The 24405-nt window shown below is 49.3% G+C and overlaps 1 protein-coding gene across 6 annotated transcripts in view; it reads right to left on the bottom strand.

The window, feature by feature from the left end:
* LOC110513446 (A disintegrin and metalloproteinase with thrombospondin motifs 14) overlaps positions 1-24405 on the bottom strand; it is a 140709-nt gene that overhangs the window by 49083 nt on the left and 67221 nt on the right. For 3 of the 6 annotated variants that reach the window (XM_090217740.1, XM_090217742.1, XM_090217745.1), the window contains exons 5-6: positions 13504-13587; positions 5944-6100 (exon numbers count right to left, since the gene is read on the bottom strand). In XM_090217740.1, the coding sequence (XP_090073866.1) occupies positions 5944-6100; positions 13504-13587 (241 nt within the window). Of the gene's footprint in view, positions 1-5943; positions 6101-13377; positions 13411-13503; positions 13588-24405 lie in introns of those variants that run through there. The other 3 variants (XM_090217741.1, XM_090217743.1, XM_090217744.1) reach the window with 2 other exon arrangements.

Genomic DNA, 24405 nt, shown 5'->3' with positions numbered 1-24405 from the left:
GACCTCAGGATCTCATCACGGTATCTCTGTGCATTCAAATTGCAATCGCTAAAATGCAATTGTGTTCATTGTCCGTAGCTTATGCCTGCCTGCCTATACCATAACCCCATCGCCACCATGGGGCACTCATCCATGAAGAGAACACTTCTCCAGCGTGCCAGTGGCCATTAAAGGTGAGCTTTTGATCACTGCAATCAGGTCAAGACCCCGGTGAGGACAACGAGCACCCAGTTGAGCTTCCCTGAGACGGTTTCTGACAGTTTGTGCAGAAATTCTTCGGTTTCAGACGATCCCACAGGTGAAGAAGCCGGATGTGGAGGTCCTTGGGCTGCCGTGGTTACACGTGCTCTGCGGTTGTGAGGCCGGTTGGACGTAAATCTCTAAAACGACATTGGAGGCGGCTTATGGTAGAGAAATTAACATTACGTTCTCTGGCAACAGCTCTGGTGGACATTCATGTAGTCAGCATTCCTATTGTACGCTCCTACATTGTGTTACAGAGTGGCCTTTTATTGTCCCCAGCACAAGGTGCACCTGTGTAATGAGCATGCTTGTTTCATCAGCTTCTTGATATGCCACACCTGTCAGGTGGATGAATTATCTTGTCAATGGAGAAATGCTTTTTTTTGTTTCTATGGAAAATTTCTGGGATATTTTATTTCAGCTCATGAAACATGGGTCCAACACTTTACATGTTGGGTTTATATCTTTGTTCAGTATAAATCACACCTATATATTCCATGAATGATATGAGAGGATGACATGAGTCAGTAGTTCAGATATTTTTATTTATATAATTGAGGCAAGTCAGTTAAGAACAAATTATTATTTACAATGACGGCCTACACCGGCCAAACCCGGACGACGCTGGGCCAATTGTGCGCCGCCCAATCACGGCCGGTTTTGATACAGCCTTGGAGTCGAACCAGGGTGTCTGTAGTGACGCCTTAAGCACTGAGATGCAGTATATAGTATCATAAATGACACAGATCCTATAGATTAATCACTCAACATACCCGTCAGTGGTTACTGCTACAGTGAGAGGACAATCACATACATTCAACATACCTGTCAGTGGTTACTGCTACAGTGACAATCACATACATTCAACATACCTGTCAGTGGTTACTGCTACAGTGACAATCACATACATTCAACATACCTGTCAGTAGTTACTGCTACAGTGACAATCACATACATTCAACATACCTGTCAGTGGTTACTGCTACAGTGAGAGGACAATCACATACATTCAACATACCTGTCAGTAGTTACTGCTACAGTGACAATCACATACATTCAACATACCTGTCGGTGGTTACTGCTACAGTGACAATCACATACATTCAACATACCTGTCAGTGGTTACTGCTACAGTGACAATCACATACATTCAACATACCTGTCAGTGGTTACTGCTACAGTGACAATCACATACATTCAACATACCTGTCAGTGGTTACTGCTACAGTGACAATCACATACATTCAACATACCTGTCAGTAGTTACTGCTACAGTGACAATCACATACATTCAACATACCTGTCAGTGGTTACTGCTACAGTGACAATCACATACATTCAACATACCTGTCAGTAGTTACTGCTACAGTGAGAGAACAATCACATACATTCAACATACCTGTCAGTGGTTACTGCTACAGTGACAATCACATACATTCAACATACCTGTCAGTGGTTACTGCTACAGTGACAATCACATACATTCAATATACCTGTCAGTAGTTACTGCTACAGTGAGAGAACAATCACATACATTCAACATACCTGTCAGTGGTTACTGCTACAGTGAGAGGACAATCACATACATTCAACATACCTGTCAGTAGTTACTGCTACAGTGACGATCACATACATTCAACATACCTGTCAGTGGTTACTGCTACAGTGACAATCACATACATTCAACATACCTGTCAGTAGTTACTGCTACAGTGACAATCACATACATTCAACATACCTGTCAGTGGTTACTGCTACAGTGAGAGGACAATCACATACATTCAACATACCTGTCAGTAGTTACTGCTACAGTGACGATCACATACATTCAACATACCTGTGAGTAGTTACTGCTACAGTGACAATCACATACATTCAACATACCTGTCAGTGGTTACTGCTACAGTGACAATCACATACATTCAACATACCTGTGAGTAGTTACTGCTACAGTGAGAGAACAATCACATACATTCAACATACCTGTCAGTAGTTACTGCTACAGTGACGATCACATACATTCAACATACCTGTCAGTGGTTACTGCTACAGTGACAATCACATACATTCAACATACCTGTCAGTGGTTACTGCTACAGTGACGATCACATACATTCAACATACCTGTCAGTAGTTACTGCTACAGTGAGAGGACAATCACATACATTCAACATACCTGTCAGTAGTTACTGCTACAGTGAGAGGACAATCACATACATTCAACATACCTGTCAGTGGTTACTGCTACAGTGAGAGGACAATCACATACATTCAACATACCTGTCAGTAGTTACTGCTACAGTGACAATCACATACATTCAACATACCTGTCAGTAGTTACTGCTACAGTGACGATCACATACATTCAATAACAAAATCTTCAGATTTAGTTCACTGTTTTCATCCCTCATTAATCTCATCAGAATTGCATTGAGATGTTAAGATTTAAGATATTAAAGTTTAAAATAAAGCGTTATATAGATTCTGGACCGTTTCCAGGTTTTTATTTTTGCTGACTCGTTATAAACAGGAGTTTCCTCTCAGGTCCCGCGGTCTGTATTTGGGTGTAAAATCCTCCAAGTCATCAGAAAACTCTGGCAACAGAGTGTGATGTTTACCCCTAAGCCTGGAAGGTTGTTCCCTAGTTGAAGAGGCCAGTCCCAACCCATCCCACGGTGCCTTAGAGATGGGCCTGTTATGGCCGTAGTTGAAGAGGCCAGTCCCAACCCATCCCACGGTGCCTTAGAGACGGGCCTGTTATGGCCATAGTTGAAGAGGCCAGTCCCAACCCACCCCACCCCACGGTGCCTTAGAGACGGGCCTGTTATGGCCATAGTTGAAGAGGCCAGTCCCAACCCACCCCACCCCACGGTGCCTTAGAGACGGGCCTGTTATGGCCATAGTTGAAGAGGCCAGTCCCAACCCACCCCACCCCACGGTGCCTTAGAGACGGGCCTGTTATGGCCATAGTTGAAGAGGCCAGTCCCAACCCATCCCACGGTGCCTTAGAGACGGGCCTGTTATGGCCATAGTTGAAGAGGCCAGTCCCAACCCACCCCACCCCACGGTGCCTTAGAGACGGGCCTGTTATGGCCATAGTTGAAGAGGCCAGTCCCAACCCACCCCACCCCACGGTGCCTTAGAGACGGGCCTGTTATGGCCATAGTTGAAGAGGCCAGTCCCAACCCATCCCACGGTGCCTTAGAGACGGGCCTGTTATGGCCATAGTTGAAGAGGCCAGTCCCAACCCATCCCACGGTGCCTTAGAGACGGGCCTGTTATGGCCATAGTTGAAGAGGCCAGTCCCAACCCATCCCACGGTGCCTTAGAGACGGGCCTGTTATGGCCATAGTTGAAGAGGCCAGTCCCAACCCACCCCACCCCACGGTGCCTTAGAGACGGGCCTGTTATGGCCATAGTTGAAGAGGCCAGTCCCAACCCATCCCACGGTGCCTTAGAGACGGGCCTGTTATGGCCATAGTTGAAGAGGCCAGTCCCAACCCATCCCACGGTGCCTTAGAGACGGGCCTGTTATGGCCATAGTTGAAGAGGCCAGTCCCAACCCATCCCACGGTGCCTTAGAGACGGGCCTGTTATGGCCATAGTTGAAGAGGCCAGTCCCAACCCATCCCACGGTGCCTTAGAGACGGGCCTGTTATGGCCATAGTTGAAGAGGCCAGTCCCAACCCACCCCACCCCACGGTGCCTTAGAGACGGGCCTGTTATGGCCATAGTTGAAGAGGCCAGTCCCAACCCACCCCACCCCACGGTGCCTTAGAGACGGGCCTGTTATGGCCATAGTTGAAGAGGCCAGTCCCAACCCATCCCACGGTGCCTTAGAGACGGGCCTGTTATGGCCATAGTTGAAGAGGCCAGTCCCAACCCATCCCACGGTGCCTTAGAGACGGGCCTGTTATGGCCATAGTTGAAGAGGCCAGTCCCAACCCATCCCACAGTGCCTTAGAGACGGGCCTGTTATGGCCATAGTTGAAGAGGCCAGTCCCAACCCATCCCACGGTGCCTTAGAGACGGGCCTGTTATGGCCATAGTTGAAGAGGCCAGTCCCAACCCATCCCACGGTGCCTTAGAGACGGGCCTGTTATGGCCATAGTTGAAGAGGCCAGTCCCAACCCATCCCACGGTGCCTTAGAGACGGGCCTGTTATGGCCATAGTTGAAGAGGCCAGTCCCAACCCATCCCACGGTGCCTTAGAGACGGGCCTGTTATGGCCATAGTTGAAGAGGCCAGTCCCAACCCATCCCACGGTGCCTTAGAGACGGGCCTGTTATGGCCATAGTTGAAGAGGCCAGTCCCAACCCATCCCACGGTGCCTTAGAGACGGGCCTGTTATGGCCATAACATCGCTGGCTGCTACGGCAACGTTTGAAGTACGAGAAGCAGAAAACCAGATAGTTTCTGACTCTCTGTTTAAACATGACACGTGCTTTAAAGTTAAACCAAAGTCAAAAGTCAATATGTGACAGTGACCTTCAGAAGAAGGTATATAGCAAGAGGTTTGTTTCTCAAAGCCTTGCGTTGCAGTGAACAAAAAGTCTCAAGAAACTGTGTTGGGCTTGTGGTCGTGTTGTGACGCAGAAAACAACTGGACAGATCTTGTTCCAAAGTATATACTGTCATGTAAATGCGGATGTGCACATTTTATAACGAATACTAAGTAATATACCTTCGAGATAATTTTCAAAACACTTTTAACGTTGAACTTGAAGTGGTCCCTCTAGAGGTCACTCAGAGAGAGGACATAGTTTCTGTAGTACTTACATTCTTTGTCTTTAAACTTTAAACATTATTTTGTCTTTAAACGATTTCAAGTCTATGTGTATTAAAGTCAACATGTCTATTCTTCATTCACTTGTCTTACAAATAGACACGAGTGGGAGTACTTCAGTACACATTGATTCAAACCGTGATGATGTAAGTAGAGATGATCTTAAGATGAGTTGTGTTATGTAAAACAACACAGAGAGGACATTTCCTATTTCTGTTTAAATTATAAGTTACTTACAGACTACCTGGAAACTATAAATACTGGGAAAAGGAAAAATCAAACCATTTCTGAGCATTTTCATGTTTTTTTCCCTACATGCCAGAAACCATAATTTTGTAGATCTGATGGTATGTTTGGAAACATAGGTTGGCACCAATGCCCAGTCAGTCAGCAAAGGGTTGGAAAATACTCAATGATGTACTCAGTGTTATGTGAGGTCACCACTGGCGGATGTAGACATGCTCAGGACCATGTCAGCATCACAAAATGGCTCCCTGTTTCCTTTACGCACTACTTTTGGCCCAGGGCCCATTGGGTTCTGGTCACAAGTAGTGCACTGTATAGGGAATAGGGTGCCACTTGGGATGGAATTCATTTCTGGACCACAGCAGCAGCTGCCTGCTTCCCTGTAGGTTCCGAGCATGGTTGAGGTCCAGTCCATCACTATTCAAAGAGTTCCGGAAGTAAACTGACAATCCAATTCCAATTGAAAAGCAATAAGGGAGAAAAAAATTCCGGAATTGGAATTTCAGTTTATTTCCGGAATGGACTTGGAATTGAAACGGACCCCAACTCTGTCAAGTTTCCAGAGACCTTACCTGAGCTAGCCTTGAAAGGAGCCAACCCTTGTGAATGGGAAGGAGATATCTGTCGTATCAGTCTGCACAGGCCTTCGATCGAGAGAAATACAGTACCTTGCATACCTGCGGGACCAAAATCTTGCCTTGTGAGGAAGATGGCATGGTCATGGTACTCAGCATGATCGGGGTCCCGGCGCTGCTGCGTGTTGGCCCAGCGACACACCTGCTCCAGGCTACGGGACGGGTTCCCACGCTCGATCAGGCTGATGGACTGAGGAAAGAAGAATACCGTTCTCATTTCAGAAACAATCTACGAGCCTGATCCCAGATCTGTTTGTGCTCTTGCCAACTCCATCGCTGTCCTAGTTAAGCCAATGAGCGACAAGGAGTTGATACCCCAAACAGCAGGCCCTTAGGCTAACAGCCTACCATAACTGCTGAATAGGATCGTCTCACTGTGTTTAATCATCATTATTACTCTTACTAGCGCTCATTCAGCACATAGATGACTACTTCAAAATGGTTATACCTGCAATGATCGGGATCAGCATGCTTGTTTTAGCTACTTGAGTTGAAAGCACTGATTTTTAGTTGGCTTGGATAAGAGTATCTGCTCAATGACTAAAACATAACGTAATTATTAGTTATTGAGTGTTGAGTGTACCCTGGTCAAAAGTAGTACACTATATAGGGAAAGGTAGTACACTATATAGGGAAAGGTAGTACACTATATAGGGAAAAGAGTACACTATATAGGGAAAGGTAGTACACTATATAGGGAAAAGAGTACACTATATAGGGAAAAGAGTACCATTTGGGAGGCATATTTGTTGTTTTACAGCAACAGCCTGGAGAGTGTTCTTGTGCTTGAGGAGAATATATTTATATTTTTTATTTAACCTTTATTTAACCAGGTAGGCCAGTTGAGAACACCTTTATTTAACCAGGTAGGCCAGTTGAGAACACCTTTATTTAACCAGGTAGTCTAGTTGAGAACACCTTTATTTAACCAGGTAGGCCAGTTGAGAACACCTTTATTTAACCAGGTAGGCTAGTTGAGAACACCTTTATTTAACCAGGTAGGCTAGTTGAGAACACCTTTATTTAACCAGGTAGGCTAGTTGAGAACACCTTTATTTAACCAGGTAGGCTAGTTGAGAACACCTTTATTTAACCAGGTAGGCCAGTTGAGAACACCTTTATTTAACCAGGTAGGCCAGTTGAGAACACCTTTATTTAACCAGGTAGTCTAGTTGAGAACACCTTTATTTAACCAGGTAGGCCAGTTGAGAACACCTTTATTTAACCAGGTAGGCTAGTTGAGAACACCTTTATTTAACCAGGTAGGCTAGTTGAGAACACCTTTATTTAACCAGGTAGGCTTGTTGAGAACAACTTTATTTAACCAGGTAGGCTAGTTGAGAACACCTTTATTTAACCAGGTAGGCTAGTTGAGAACACCTTTATTTAACCAGGTAGGCTAGTTGAGAACACCATTATTTAACCAGGTAGGCTAGTTGAGAACACCTTTATTTAACCAGGTAGGCCAGTTGAGAACACCTTTATTTAACCAGGTAGGCCAGTTGAGAACACCTTTATTTAACCAGGTAGGCTAGTTGAGAACACCTTTATTTAACCAGGTAGGCTAGTTGAGAACACCTTTATTTAACCAGGTAGGCTAGTTGAGAACACCTTTATTTAACCAGGTAGGCTAGTTGAGAACAACTTTATTTAACCAGGTAGGCTAGTTGAGAACACCTTTATTTAACCAGGTAGGCTAGTTGAGAACACCTTTATTTAACCAGGTAGGCTAGTTGAGAACACCTTTATTTAACCAGGTAGGCTAGTTGAGAACACCTTTATTTAACCAGGTAGGCCAGTTGAGAACACCTTTATTTAACCAGGTAGGCCAGTTGAGAACACCTTTATTTAAGCAGGTAGGCTAGTTGAGAACACCTTTATTTAACCAGGTAGGCCAGTTGAGAACACCTTTATTTAAGCAGGTAGGCTAGCTGAGAACACCTTTATTTAACCAGGTAGGCTAGTTGAGAACACCTTTATTTAACCAGGTAGGCCAGTTGAGAACACCTTTATTTAACCAGGTAGGCCAGTTGAGAACACCTTTATTTAACCAGGTAGGCTAGTTGAGAACACCTTTATTTAACCAGGTGGGCTAGTTGAGAACACCTTTATTTAACCAGGTAGGCCAGTTGAGAACACCTTTATTTAACCAGGTAGGCTAGTTGAGAACACATTTATTTAACCAGGTAGGCTAGTTGAGAACACCTTTATTTAACCAGGTAGGCCAGTTGAGAACACCTTTATTTAACCAGGTAGGCCAGTTGAGAACACCTTTATTTAACCAGGTAGGCTAGTTGAGAACACCTTTATTTAACCAGGTAGGCTAGTTGAGAACACCTTTATTTAACCAGGTAGGCTAGTTGAGAACACCTTTATTTAACCAGGTAGGCTAGTTGGGAACACCTTTATTTAACCAGGTGGCTAGTTGAGAACACCTTTATTTAACCAGGTAGGCTAGTTGAGAACACCTTTATTTAACCAGGTAGGCTAGTTGAGAACACCTTTATTTAACCAGGTAGGCCAGTTGAGAACACCTTTATTTAACCAGGTAGGCTAGTTGAGAACACCTTTATTTAACCAGGTAGGCTAGTTGAGAACACCTTTATTTAACCAGGTAGGCCAGTTGAGAACACCTTTATTTAACCAGGTAGGCCAGTTGAGAACACCTTTATTTAACCAGGTAGGCTAGTTGAGAACACCTTTATTTAACCAGGTAGGCCAGTTGAGAACACCTTTATTTAACCAGGTAGGCCAGTTGAGAACACCTTTATTTAACCAGGTAGGCTAGTTGAGAACACCTTTATTTAACCAGGTAGGCTTGTTGAGAACACCTTTATTTAACCAGGTAGGCTAGTTGAGAACACCTTTATTTAACCAGGTAGGCTAGTTGAGAACACCTTTATTTAACCAGGTAGGCTAGTTGAGAACACCATTATTTAACCAGGTAGGCTAGTTGAGAACACCTTTATTTAACCAGGTAGGCCAGTTGAGAACACCTTTATTTAACCAGGTAGGCTAGTTGAGAACACCTTTATTTAACCAGGTAGGCCAGTTGAGAACACCTTTATTTAACCAGGTAGGCTAGTTGAGAACACCTTTATTTAACCAGGTAGGCTAGTTGAGAACACCTTTATTTAACCAGGTAGGCTAGTTGGGAACACCTTTATTTAACCAGGTAGGCTAGTTGAGAACACCTTTATTTAACCAGGTAGGCTAGTTGAGAACACCTTTATTTAACCAGGTAGGCCAGTTGAGAACACCTTTATTTAACCAGGTAGGCTAGTTGAGAACACCTTTATTTAACCAGGTAGGCTAGTTGAGAACACCTTTATTTAACCAGGTAGGCCAGTTGAGAACACCTTTATTTAACCAGGTAGGCCAGTTGAGAACACCTTTATTTAACCAGGTAGGCTAGTTGAGAACACCTTTATTTAACCAGGTAGGCTAGTTGAGAACACCTTTATTTAACCAGGTAGGCTAGTTGAGAACACCTTTATTTAACCAGGTAGGCCAGTTGAGAACACCTTTATTTAACCAGGTAGGCTAGTTGAGAACACCTTTATTTAACCAGGTAGGCTTGTTGAGAACAACTTTATTTAACCAGGTAGGCTAGTTGAGAACACCTTTATTTAACCAGGTAGGCTAGTTGAGAACACCTTTATTTAACCAGGTAGGCTAGTTGAGAACACCATTATTTAACCAGGTAGGCTAGTTGAGAACACCTTTATTTAACCAGGTAGGCCAGTTGAGAACACCTTTATTTAACCAGGTAGGCTAGTTGAGAACACCTTTATTTAACCAGGTAGGCCAGTTGAGAACACCTTTATTTAACCAGGTAGGCTAGTTGAGAACACCTTTATTTAACCAGGTAGGCTAGTTGAGAACACCTTTATTTAACCAGGTAGGCTAGTTGAGAACACCTTTATTTAACCAGGTAGGCTAGTTGAGAACACCATTATTTAACCAGGTAGGCTAGTTGAGAACACCTTTATTTAACCAGGTAGGCCAGTTGAGAACACCTTTATTTAACCAGGTAGGCTAGTTGAGAACACCTTTATTTAACCAGGTAGGCTAGTTGAGAACACCTTTATTTAACCAGGTAGGCTAGTTGAGAACACCTTTATTTAACCAGGTAGGCTAGTTGAGAACAACTTTATTTAACCAGGTAGGCTAGTTGAGAACACCTTTATTTAACCAGGTAGGCTAGTTGAGAACACCTTTATTTAACCAGGTAGGCTAGTTGAGAACACCTTTATTTAACCAGGTAGGCTAGTTGAGAACACCTTTATTTAACCAGGTAGGCTAGTTGAGAACACCTTTATTTAACCAGGTAGGCTAGTTGAGAACACCTTTATTTAACCAGGTAGGCCAGTTGAGAACACCTTTATTTAACCAGGTAGGCTAGTTGAGAACACCTTTATTTAACCAGGTAGGCCAGTTGAGAACACCTTTATTTAACCAGGTAGGCCAGTTGAGAACACCTTTATTTAACCAGGTAGGCTAGTTGAGAACACCTTTATTTAACCAGGTAGGCTAGTTGAGAACACCTTTATTTAACCAGGTAGGCTAGTTGAGAACACCTTTATTTAACCAGGTAGGCTAGTTGAGAACACCTTTATTTAACCAGGTAGGCCAGTTGAGAACACCTTTATTTAACCAGGTAGGCTAGTTGAGAACACCTTTATTTAACCAGGTAGGCTTGTTGAGAACACCTTTATTTTAACCAGGTAGGCTAGTTGAGAACACCTTTATTTAACCAGGTAGGCTAGTTGAGAACACCTTTATTTAACCAGGTAGGCTAGTTGAGAACACCTTTATTTACCAGGTAGGCTAGTTGAGAACACCTTTATTTAACCAGGTAGGCTAGTTGAGAACACCTTTATTTAACCAGGTAGGCTAGTTGAGAACACCTTTATTTAACCAGGTAGGCTAGTTGAGAACACCTTTATTTAACCAGGTAGGCTAGTTGAGAGCACCTTTATTTAACCAGGTAGGCTAGTTGAGAACACCTTTATTTAACCAGGTAGGCCAGTTGAGAACACCTTTATTTAACCAGGTAGGCTAGTTGAGAACACCTTTATTTAACCAGGTAGGCTAGTTGAGAACACCTTTATTTAACCAGGTAGGCTAGTTGAGAACACCTTTATTTAACCAGGTAGGCCAGTTGAGAACACCTTTATTTAACCAGGTAGGCCAGTTGAGAACACCTTTATTTAACCAGGTAGGCTAGTTGAGAACACCTTTATTTAACCAGGTAGGCTAGTTGAGAACACCTTTATTTAACCAGGTAGGCTAGTTGAGAACACCTTTATTTAACCAGGTAGGCTAGTTGAGAACACCTTTATTTAACCAGGTAGGCCAGTTGAGAACACCTTTATTTAACCAGGTAGGCTAGTTGAGAACACCTTTATTTAACCAGGTAGGCCAGTTGAGAACACCTTTATTTAACCAGGTAGGCCAGTTGAGAACACCTTTATTTAACCAGGTAGGCCAGTTGAGAACACCTTTATTTAACCAGGTAGTCTAGTTGAGAACACCTTTATTTAACCAGGTAGTCTAGTTGAGAACACCTTTATTTAACCAGGTAGGCCAGTTGAGAACACCTTTATTTAACCAGGTAGGCCAGTTGAGAACACTTTTATTTAACCAGGTAGGCCAGTTGAGAACAAGTTCTCATTTACAACTGCGACCTGGCCAAGATAAAGCAAAGCAGTGCGACACAGTTACACATGGGATAAATGGGATAAACAAACGTACATTCAATAACACAACAGAAAAATATATATACAGTGTTTGCAAATGTAGTAAGATTAGGGAGGTAAAGGCAATAAATAGCCCATAGTGGCAAAATAATTACAATTTAGCAAAATTAAACACTGGAGTGATAGATGTGCAGAAGATGAATGTGCAAATAGAGATACTAGGGTGCAAATGAGCAACAAAAAAAAAATATATATAGGGATGAGGTAGTTGGGTGTGCTATTTACAGATGGGCTGTGTACAGGTGCAATGCTCAGTAAACTGCTCTGACAGCTTTTGCTTAAAGTTAGTAAGGGAGATATAAGACTCCAGCTTCAGTGATTTTTGCAATTCGTTCCAGTCATTGGCAGCAAAGAACTGGAAGGAAAGGCGGCCAAAGGAAGTGTTGGCTTTGGGGATGACCAGTGAAATATACCTGCTGGAGCGCGTGCTACGTGTGGATGCTGCTATGGTGACCAGTGAGCTGAGAAAAGGCAGTGTTTTACCTAGCAAAGACCTATGGATAACCTGGAGCCATTTGGTGCATACAGGTCGTAGTGGTGGGTGGTATAAGGGGCTTTGGTGACAAAACGGATGGCACTGTGAAAGACTACATCTAATTTGCTGAGTAGAGGCTATTTTGTAAATGACATCGCCGAAGTCAAGGATCGGCAGGATTTTCAGTTTTACAAGGGTATGTTTGGCAGCATGAGTGAAGGATGCTTTGTTGCGAAATAGGAAGCCGATTCTAGATTTAATTTTGGATTGGAGATGTTTGCTGTGAGTCTGGATGGCTCAAGATGGATGGATATATGGATCAAGATGGATCATTTGAAATTGATTGATTTGAATAAATTAGGGCAAATACAAATTAACAGTTGAAACAGTTATTCAATACAATGCATCCTAGTTTAAGGCAATTTCTTTTTTCTTTTTTTTTTACCCCTTTTTCTCCCCAATTTCGTGGTATCTTGTCTCATCGCTACAACTCCCGTACGGGCTCAGGAGAGACGAAGGTTGAAAGTCATGCGTCCTCCGATACACAACCCAACCAAGCCGCACTGCTTCTTAACACAGCGCGCATCCAACCCGGAAGCCAGCCGCACCAATGCGTCGGAGGAAACACCGTGCACCTGGCCACCTTGGTTAGCGCACACTGCGCCCAGCCCGCCACAGGAGTCGCTGGTGCGCGATGAGACAAGGACACCCCTACCGACCAAGCCCTCCCTAACCCGGACGACGCTAGGCCAATTGTGCGTCGCCCCACGGACCTCCCGGTCGCGGCCGGTTACGACAGAGCCTGGGCGCGAACCCAGGGACTCTGATGGCACAGCTGGCGCTGCAGTACAGCACCCTTAACCACTGCGCCACCCGGGAGTCCGTTTAAGCCAATTTCAACACTATTTGTGACACAATTAGTTGATTTCCAATGGCCACCCATTATCACCCCTGGAGAGAGAGAAAGAGAGAGCGAGAGAGACAAAGAGAAGGAGACGAGAGAGACAGAGAGAAGGAGACGAGAGAGACAGAGCGAGCGATGGGTGTAATGTAAACTCTTACCTGTCTGTACCTGACCGTGATCAGGAAGATGAGAAGTCTTACCTGTCTGTACCTGACCGTGATCAGGAAGATGAGAAGTCTTACCTGTCTGTACCTGACCGTAATCAGGAAGATGAGAAGTCTTACCTGTCTGTACCTGACCGTGATCAGGAAGATGAGAAGTCTTACCTGTCTGTACCCGACCATGATCAGGAAGATGAGAAGTCTTACCTGTCTGTACCTGACCGTAATCAGGAAGATGAGAAGTCTTACCTGTCTGTACCTGACCGTGATCAGGAAGATGAGAAGTCTTACCTGTCTGTACCCGACCATGATCATGCGGACGAGGACGATGTTGATGTTGGTTCCCAAGGACTCATCGTGGTAGATCTCATCAACCTAAGGGAAGCAGCCAGAGAGATAAACAACATCAATTTATTTATTTAGTGAATTCCTTTAGCCAAGCCATTGCTTCGGGTCCTGCTGAGTTGAGGGTGAGTAGGCCCTCCGCTGAGTTGGTAGATTGGACAGACCTTAGGAATGTGGTGCATGATTCGCTCCAACCCACAGGCACTAAGGGGTGAAGGAATCTATAGCCTGGTCTCAGATCTGTTTGTGCTGTCTTGCCAACTCTTATGGTCATTGTCACGCCAATGGTAACAATCATGTGCCCTGGTCAAAAGTAGTACACTATATAGAGAATCGGGTTCCATTTGGGACGCGAACACATATGAGAATGCTTCTGATGCTAGATTCATCCTCTCATAGTGTGTTCCTTAATACGCGATTTGATGATAGCTCATAGTACACAGGCGTACATCAAAGAGTACACAGCACGTCACATCTGGCAAAAACACAGCTGGTCGTTTGTTTAGCTTTCAGAAGGATAAGCCAGCCAGGACCGGCCTTTCAGAAGGATAAGGCAGCCAGCCAGCCAGCCAGCCAGGGCCGGCCTTCCAGAAGGATAAGGCAGCCAGCCAACCGGGGCCGTCCCTCCAGAAGGATAAGGCAGCCAGCCAGCCAGGACTGCCCCTCCAGAAGGATAAGGCAGCCAGCCAGCCAGGACTGCCCCTCCAGAAGGATAAGGCAGCCAGCCAACCGGGGCCAGCCCTCCAGAAGGATAAGGCAGCCATCCAGCCAGGACTGCCCCTCCAGAAGGATAAGGCAGCCAGCCAACCGGGGCCGGTCCTCCAGAAGGATAAGGCAGCCAGCCAGCCAGCCAGGGCTGCCCCTCCAGAAGGATAAGGCAGCCAGCCAGCCAGGACTGCCCCTCCAGAAGGATAAGGCAGCCAGGCAGCCAGCAAGGACTGCCCCTCCAGAAGGATAAGACAGCCAGCCAGGACTGCCCCTCCAGAAGGATAAGGCAGCCAGCCAGGACTGACCCTCCAGGAGGATAAGGCAGCCAACCAGCCAGCCAGGACTGCCCTTCCAGAAGGATAAGGCAGCCAGGACTGCCCCTCCAGAAGGATAAGGCAGCCAGCCAGCCAGGACTGCCCCTCCGGAAGGATAAGGCAGCCAGCCAGCCAGGACTGCCCCTCCAGAAGGATAAGGCAGCCAGCCAGCCAGGACTGCCCCTCCAGAAGGATAAGGCAGCCAGCCAGGACTGCCCCTCCAGAAGGATAAGGCAGCCAGCCAGGACTGACCCTCCAGAAGGATAAGGCAGCCAGCCAGGACTGACCCTCCAGAAGGATAAGGCAGCCAGCCAGGACTGACCCTCCAGAAGGATAAGGCAGCCAGCCAGGACTGACCCTCCAGAAGGATAAGGCAGAAGGACAAAACACTCCTACTGAACAATAACCTGTAATAATCTGGCATAGAACCTGACAGGACAAACACTCCCGCTGAACAATAACCTGTAATAATCTGACATAGAACCTGACAGGACGAACACTCCCACTGAACAAAAACCTGTAATAATCTGACATAGAACCTGACAGGACAAACACTCCCACTGAACAATAACCTGTAATAATCTGACATAGAACCTGACAGGACAAACACTCCCACTGAACAAAAACCTGTAATAATCTGACATAGAATTTGACAGGACAAACACTCCTGCTGAACAATAACCTATAATAATCTGACATAGAACCTGACAGGACAAACACTCCCACTGAACAATAACCTGTAATAATCTGACATAGAACCTGACAGGACAAACACTCCCACTGAACAATAACCTGTAATAATCTGACATAGAACCTGACAGGACAAACACTCCCACTGAACAATAACACTGCTGTCCACAGTGGGTGGGTGGTAATGGGATGCTGCTGTCCACAGTGGGTGGGTGGTAATGGGATGCTGCTCTCCACAGTGGGTGGGTGGGTGGTAATGGGATGCTGCTATCCACAGTGGGTGGGTGGGTGGTAATGGGATGCTGCTGTCCACAGTGGGTGGGTGGTAATGGGATGCTGCTGTCCACAGTGGGTGGGTGGTAATGGGATGCTGCTGTCCACAGTGGGTGGCTGGTAATGGGATGCTGCTGTCCACAGTGGGTGGCTGGTAATAGGATGCTGCTGTCCACAGTGGGTGGCTGGTAATGGGATGCTGCTATCCACAGTGGGTGGCTGGTAATGGGATGCTGCTATCCACAGTGGGTGGGTGGGTGGTAATGGGATGCTGCTGTCCACAGTGGGTGGCTGGTAATAGGATGCTGCTGTCCACAGTGGGTGGCTGGTAATGGGATGCTGCTATCCACAGTGGGTGGCTGGTAATGGGATGCTGCTATCCACAGTGGGTGGGTGGGTGGTAATGGGATGCTGCTGTCCACAGTGGGTGGCTGGTAATAGGATGCTGCTGTCCACAGTGGGTGGTTGGTAATGGGATGCTGCTATCCACAGTGGGTGGCTGGTAATGGGATGCTGCTATCCACAGTGGGTGGGTGGGTGGTAATGGGATGCTGCTGTCCACAGTGGGTGGCTGGTAATGGGATGCTGCTGTCCACAGTGGGTGGGTGGTAATGGGATGCTGCTGTCCACAGTGGGTGGCTGGTAATGGGATGCTGCTGTCCACAGTGGGTGGGTGGTAATGGGATGCTGCTGTCCACAGTGGGTGGGTGGTAATGGGATGCTGCTGTCCACAGTGGGTGGCTGGTAATGGGATGCTGCTGTCCACAGTGGGTGGGTGGTAATGGGATGCTGCTGTCCACAGTGGGTGGGTGGTAATGGGATGCTGCTGTCCACAGTGGGTGGGTGGTAATGGGATGCTGCTATCCACAGTGGGTGGGTGGGTGGTAATGGGATGCTGCTGTCCACAGTGGGTGGCTGGTAATGGGATGCTGCTGTCCACAGTGGGTGGGTGGTAATGGGATGCTGCTGTCCACAGTGGGTGGGTGGTAATGGGATGCTGCTGTCCACAGTGGGTGGGTGGTAATGGGATGCTGCTGTCCACAGTGGGTGGCTGGTAATGGGATGCTGCTATCCACAGTGGGTGGCTGGTAATGGGATGCTGCTATCCACAGTGGGTGGGTGGGTGGGTGGTAATGGGATGCTGCTGTCCACAGTGGGTGGGTGGGTGGTAATGGGATGCTGCTGTCCACAGTGGGTGGCTGGTAATGGGATGCTGCTATCCACAGTGGGTGGGTGGGTGGTAATGGGATGCTGCTGTCCACAGTGGGTGGGTGGTAATGGGATGCTGCTATCCACAGTGGGTGGGTGGGTGGTAATGGGATGCTGCTGTCCACAGTGGGTGGGTGGTAATGGGATGCTGCTGTCCACAGTGGGTGGGTGGTAATGGGATGCTGCTGTCCACAGTGGGTGGGTGGTAATGGGATGCTGCTGTCCACAGTGGGTGGGTGGTAATGGGATGCTGCTGTCCACAGTGGGTGGCTGGTAATGGGATGCTGCTGTCCACAGTGGGTGGCTGGTAATAGGATGCTGCTGTCCACAGTGGGTGGCTGGTAATGGGATGCTGCTATCCACAGTGGGTGGCTGGTAATGGGATGCTGCTATCCACAGTGGGTGGGTGGGTGGTAATGGGATGCTGCTGTCCACAGTGGGTGGCTGGTAATAGGATGCTGCTGTCCACAGTGGGTGGTTGGTAATGGGATGCTGCTATCCACAGTGGGTGGCTGGTAATGGGATGCTGCTATCCACAGTGGGTGGGTGGGTGGTAATGGGATGCTGCTGTCCACAGTGGGTGGCTGGTAATGGGATGCTGCTATCCACAGTGGGTGGCTGGTAATGGGATGCTGCTATCCACAGCTGTAATAATCTGACATAGAACCTGACAGGACAAACACTCCCACTGAACAATAACCTGTAATAATCTGACATAGAACCTGACACGACAAACACTCCTCCTGAACACTGATTCACTTGGCTCAATAGTTCACACCAATGTGCTTCCACTCGACAGCACAGGAGTGGAAGCAATCCCCTCTACAGAGAGTGTGTGTGTGTGTGTGTGTGTGTGTGTGTGTGTGTGTGTGTCTGCTCTCTGATGGTTTGGTTTTGCATACATGGAATGGGTGGGTGGTAATGGGATGCTGCTGTCCACAGTGGGTGGGTGGTAATGGGATGCTGCTGTCCACAGTGGGTGGCTGGTAATGGGATGCTGCTGTCCACAGTGGGTGGGTGGTAATGGGATGCTGCTGTCCACAGTGGGTGGGTGGTAATGGGATGCTGCTGTCCACAGTGGGTGGCTGGTAATGGGATGCTGCTGTCCACAGTGGGTGGGTGGTAATGGGATGCTGCTGTCCACAGTGGGTGGGTGGTAATGGGATGCTGCTGTCCACAGTGGGTGGCTGGTAATGGGATGCTGATGTCCACAATGGGTGGGTGGTAATGGGATGCTGCTGTCCACAGTGGGTGGGTGGTAATGGGATGCTGCTGTCCACAGTGGGTGGGTGGTAATGGGATGCTGCTATCCACAGTGGGTGGGTGGGTGGTAATGGGATGCTACTGTCCACAGTGGGTGGGTGGTAATGGGATGCTGCTGTCCACAGTGGGTGGGTGGTAATGGGATGCTGCTGTCCACAGTGGGTGGGTGGTAATGGGATGCTGCTGTCCACAGTGGGTGGGTGGTAATGGGATGCTGCTGTCCACAGTGGGTGGCTGGTAATGGGATGCTGCTATCCACAGTGGGTGGCTGGTAATGGGATGCTGCTATCCACAGTGGGTGGGTGGGTGGTAATGGGATGCTGCTGTCCACAGTGGGTGGGTGGTAATGGGATGCTGCTATCCACAGTGGGTGGGTGGGTGGTAATGGGATGCTGCTGTCCACAGTGGGTGGGTGGTAATGGGATGCTGCTATCCACAGTGGGTGGCTGGTAATGGGATGCTGCTATCCACAGTGGGTGGGTGGGTGGTAATGGGATGCTGCTGTCCACAGTGGGTGGCTGGTAATGGGATGCTGCTATCCACAGTGGGTGGCTGGTAATGGGATGCTGCTATCCACAGCTGTAATAATCTGACATAGAACCTGACAGGACAAACACTCCCACTGAACAATAACCTGTAATAATCTGACATAGAACCTGACACGACAAACACTCCTCCTGAACACTGATTCACTTGGCTCAATAGTTCACACCAATGTGCTTCCACTCGACAGCACAGGAGTGGAAGCAATCCCCTCTACAGAGAGTGTGTGTGTGTGTGTGTGTGTGTGTGTGTGTGTGTGTGTGTCTGCTCTCTGATGGTTTGGTTTTGCATACATGGAATGGGTGGGTGGTAATGGGATGCTGCTGTCCACAGTGGGTGGGTGGTAATGGGATGCTGCTGTCCACAGTGGGTGGCTGGTAATGGGATGCTGCTGTCCACAGTGGGTGGGTGGTAATGGGATGCTGCTGTCCACAGTGGGTGGGTGGTAATGGGATGCTGCTGTCCACAGTGGGTGGCTGGTAATGGGATGCTGCTGTCCACAGTGGGTGGGTGGTAATGGGATGCTGCTGTCCACAGTGGGTGGGTGGTAATGGGATGCTGCTGTCCACAGTGGGTGGGTGGTAATGGGATGCTGCTGTCCACAGTGGGTGGCTGGTAATGGGATGCTGCTATCCACAGTGGGTGGCTGGTAATGGGATGCTGCTATCCACAGTGGGTGGGTGGGTGGTAATGGGATGCTGCTGTCCACAGTGGGTGGGTGGGTGGTAATGGGATGCTGCTGTCCACAGTGGGTGGCTGGTAATGGGATGCTGCTATCCACAGTGGGTGGGTGGGTGGTAATGGGATGCTGCTGTCCACAGTGGGTGGGTGGTAATGGGATGCTGCTATCCACAGTGGGTGGGTGGGTGGTAATGGGATGCTGCTGTCCACAGTGGGTGGGTGGTAATGGGATGCTGCTGTCCACAGTGGGTGGGTGGTAATGGGATGCTGCTGTCCACAGTGGGTGGGTGGTAATGGGATGCTGCTGTCCACAGTGGGTGGGTGGTAATGGGATGCTGCTGTCCACAGTGGGTGGCTGGTAATGGGATGCTGCTGTCCACAGTGGGTGGCTGGTAATAGGATGCTGCTGTCCACAGTGGGTGGCTGGTAATGGGATGCTGCTATCCACAGTGGGTGGCTGGTAATGGGATGCTGCTATCCACAGTGGGTGGGTGGGTGGTAATGGGATGCTGCTGTCCACAGTGGGTGGCTGGTAATAGGATGCTGCTGTCCACAGTGGGTGGTTGGTAATGGGATGCTGCTATCCACAGTGGGTGGCTGGTAATGGGATGCTGCTATCCACAGTGGGTGGGTGGGTGGTAATGGGATGCTGCTGTCCACAGTGGGTGGCTGGTAATGGGATGCTGCTATCCACAGTGGGTGGCTGGTAATGGGATGCTGCTATCCACAGCTGTAATAATCTGACATAGAACCTGACAGGACAAACACTCCCACTGAACAATAACCTGTAATAATCTGACATAGAACCTGACACGACAAACACTCCTCCTGAACACTGATTCACTTGGCTCAATAGTTCACACCAATGTGCTTCCACTCGACAGCACAGGAGTGGAAGCAATCCCCTCTACAGAGAGTGTGTGTGTGTGTGTGTGTGTGTGTGTGTGTGTGTGTCTGCTCTCTGATGGTTTGGTTTTGCATACATGGAATGGGTGGGTGGTAATGGGATGCTGCTGTCCACAGTGGGTGGGTGGTAATGGGATGCTGCTGTCCACAGTGGGTGGCTGGTAATGGGATGCTGCTGTCCACAGTGGGTGGGTGGTAATGGGATGCTGCTGTCCACAGTGGGTGGGTGGTAATGGGATGCTGCTGTCCACAGTGGGTGGCTGGTAATGGGATGCTGCTGTCCACAGTGGGTGGGTGGTAATGGGATGCTGCTGTCCACAGTGGGTGGGTGGTAATGGGATGCTGCTGTCCACAGTGGGTGGCTGGTAATGGGATGCTGATGTCCACAATGGGTGGGTGGTAATGGGATGCTGCTGTCCACAGTGGGTGGGTGGTAATGGGATGCTGCTGTCCACAGTGGGTGGGTGGTAATGGGATGCTGCTATCCACAGTGGGTGGGTGGGTGGTAATGGGATGCTGCTGTCCACAGTGGGTGGGTGGTAATGGGATGCTGCTGTCCACAGTGGGTGGGTGGTAATGGGATGCTGCTGTCCACAGTGGGTGGGTGGTAATGGGATGCTGCTGTCCACAGTGGGTGGGTGGTAATGGGATGCTGCTGTCCACAGTGGGTGGCTGGTAATGGGATGCTGCTATCCACAGTGGGTGGCTGGTAATGGGATGCTGCTATCCACAGTGGGTGGGTGGGTGGTAATGGGATGCTGCTGTCCACAGTGGGTGGGTGGGTGGTAATGGGATGCTGCTGTCCACAGTGGGTGGCTGGTAATGGGATGCTGCTATCCACAGTGGGTGGGTGGGTGGTAATGGGATGCTGCTGTCCACAGTGGGTGGGTGGTAATGGGATGCTGCTATCCACAGTGGGTGGGTGGGTGGTAATGGGATGCTGCTGTCCACAGTGGGTGGGTGGTAATGGGATGCTGCTGTCCACAGTGGGTGGGTGGTAATGGGATGCTGCTGTCCACAGTGGGTGGGTGGTAATGGGATGCTGCTGTCCACAGTGGGTGGGTGGTAATGGGATGCTGCTGTCCACAGTGGGTGGCTGGTAATGGGATGCTGCTGTCCACAGTGGGTGGCTGGTAATAGGATGCTGCTGTCCACAGTGGGTGGCTGGTAATGGGATGCTGCTATCCACAGTGGGTGGCTGGTAATGGGATGCTGCTATCCACAGTGGGTGGGTGGGTGGTAATGGGATGCTGCTGTCCACAGTGGGTGGCTGGTAATAGGATGCTGCTGTCCACAGTGGGTGGTTGGTAATGGGATGCTGCTATCCACAGTGGGTGGCTGGTAATGGGATGCTGCTATCCACAGTGGGTGGGTGGGTGGTAATGGGATGCTGCTGTCCACAGTGGGTGGCTGGTAATGGGATGCTGCTATCCACAGTGGGTGGCTGGTAATGGGATGCTGCTATCCACAGTGGGTGGGTGGTAATAGGATGCTGCTGTCCACAGTGGGTGGCTGGTAATGGGATGCTGCTATCCACAGTGGGTGGCTGGTAATGGGATGCTGCTGTCCACAGTGGGTGGGTGGTAATGGGATGCTGCTGTCCACAGTGGGTGGGTGGTAATAGGATGCTGCTGTCCACAGTGGGTGGGTGGGTGGTAATGGGATGCTGCTATCCACAGTGGGTGGCTGGTAATGGGATGCTGCTATCCACAGTGGGTGGGTGGTAATGGGATGCTGCTCTCCACAGTGAGTGGCTGGTAATGGGATGCTGCTGTCCACAGTGGGTGGGTGGTAATGGGATGCTGCTGTCCACAGTGGGTGGGTGGCTGGTAATGGGATGCTGCTGTCCACAGTGGGTGGCTGGTAATAGGATGCCGCTATCCACAGTGGGTGGGTGGTAATGGGATGCTGCTATCCACAGTGGGTGGCTGGTAATAGGATGCTGCTGTCCACAGTGGGTGGCTGGTAATGGGATGCTGCTCTCCACAGTGGGTGGCTGGTAATAGGATGCTGCTGTCCACAGTGGGTGGCTGGTAATAGGATGCTGCTGTCCACAGTGGGTGGGTGGTAATAAGATGCTGCTGTCCACAGTGGGTGGCTGGTAATGGGATGCTGCTGTCCACAGTGGGTGGGTGGTAATGGGATGCTGCTCTCCACAGTGGGTGGGTGGGTGGTAATGGGATGCTGCTATCCACAGTGGGTGGGTGGGTGGTAATGGGATGCTGCTGTCCACAGTGGGTGGGTGGTAATGGGATGCTGCTGTCCACAGTGGGTGGGTGGTAATGGGATGCTGCTGTCCACAGTGGGTGGCTGGTAATGGGATGCTGCTGTCCACAGTGGGTGGCTGGTAATAGGATGCTGCTGTCCACAGTGGGTGGCTGGTAATGGGATGCTGCTATCCACAGTGGGTGGCTGGTAATGGGATGCTGCTATCCACAGTGGGTGGCTGGTAATAGGATGCTGCTGTCCACAGTGGGTGGTTGGTAATGGGATGCTGCTATCCACAGTGGGTGGCTGGTAATGGGATGCTGCTATCCACAGTGGGTGGGTGGGTGGTAATGGGATGCTGCTGTCCACAGTGGGTGGCTGGTAATGGGATGCTGCTGTCCACAGTGGGTGGTTGGTAATGGGATGCTGCTATCCACAGTGGGTGGCTGGTAATGGGATGCTGCTATCCACAGTGGGTGGGTGGGTGGTAATGGGATGCTGCTGTCCACAGTGGGTGGCTGGTAATGGGATGCTGCTATCCACAGTGGGTGGCTGGTAATGGGATGCTGCTATCCACAGTGGGTGGGTGGTAATAGGATGCTGCTGTCCACAGTGGGTGGCTGGTAATGGGATGCTGCTATCCACAGTGGGTGGCTGGTAATGGGATGCTGCTGTCCACAGTGGGTGGGTGGTAATGGGATGCTGCTGTCCACAGTGGGTGGGTGGTAATGGGATGCTGCTGTCCACAGTGGGTGGGTGGTAATAGGATGCTGCTGTCCACAGTGGGTGGGTGGTAATGGGATGCTGCTATCCACAGTGGGTGGCTGGTAATGGGATGCTGCTGTCCACAGTGGGTGGGTGGTAATGGGATGCTGCTATCCACAGTGGGTGGGTGGTAATGGGATGCTGCTCTCCACAGTGAGTGGCTGGTAATGGGATGCTGCTGTCCACAGTGGGTGGGTGGTAATGGGATGCTGCTGTCCACAGTGGGTGGGTGGCTGGTGATGGGATGCTGCTGTCCACAGTGGGTGGCTGGTAATGGGATGCTGCTATCCACAGTGCGTGGGTGGTAATGGGATGCTGCTATCCACAGTGGGTGGCTGGTAATAGGATGCTGCTGTCCACAGTGGGTGGCTGGTAATGGGATGCTGCTCTCCACAGTGGGTGGCTGGTAATAGGATGCTGCTGTCCACAGTGGGTGGCTGGTAATAGGATGCTGCTGTCCACAGTGGGTGGGTGGTAATAAGATGCTGCTGTCCACAGTGGGTGGGTGGTAATGGGATGCTGCTGTCCACAGTGGGTGGGTGGTAATGGGATGCTGCTCTCCACAGTGGGTGGGTGGGTGGTAATGGGATGCTGCTATCCACAGTGGGTGGGTGGGTGGTAATGGGATGCTGCTGTCCACAGTGGGTGGGTGGGTGGTAATGGGATGCTGCTGTCCACAGTGGGTGGGTGGTAATGGGATGCTGCTGTCCACAGTGGGTGGGTGGTAATAGGATGCTGCTGTCCACAGTGGGTGGGTGGTAATGGGATGCTGCTGTCCACAGTGGGTGGGTGGGTGGTAATGGGATGCTGCTATCCACAGTGGGTGGCTGGTAATGGGATGCTGCTATCCACAGTGGGTGGGTGGTAATGGGATGCTGCTATCCACAGTGGGTGGGTGGTAATGGGATGCTGCTGTCCACAGTGGGTGGGTGGGTGGTAATGGGATGCTGCTGTCCACAGTGGGTGGGTGGGTGGGTGGTAATGGGATGCTGCTATCCACAGTGGGAGGCTGGTAATGGGATGCTGCTATCCACAGTGGGTGGGTGGTAATGGGATGCTGCTGTCCACAGTGGGTGGGTGGTAATGGGATGCTGCTGTCCACAGTGGGTGGGTGGGTGGTAATGGGATGCTGCTATCCACAGTGGGTGGCTGGTAATGGGATGCTGCTATCCACAGTGGGTGGGTGGTAATGGGATGCTGCTATCCACAGTGGGTGGGTGGTAATGGGATGCTGCTGTCCACAGTGGGTGGGTGGTAATGGGATGCTGCTGTCCACAGTGGGTGGGTG

The sequence above is a fragment of the Oncorhynchus mykiss genome, chromosome 23 (assembly GCF_057628025.1).
Source record: "Oncorhynchus mykiss isolate SJ-2025 chromosome 23, ASM5762802v1, whole genome shotgun sequence".
NCBI classification, from domain to species: Eukaryota; Metazoa; Chordata; class Actinopteri; order Salmoniformes; family Salmonidae; genus Oncorhynchus; species Oncorhynchus mykiss.
This window is presented reverse-complemented; position numbering and strand designations above follow the sequence as displayed.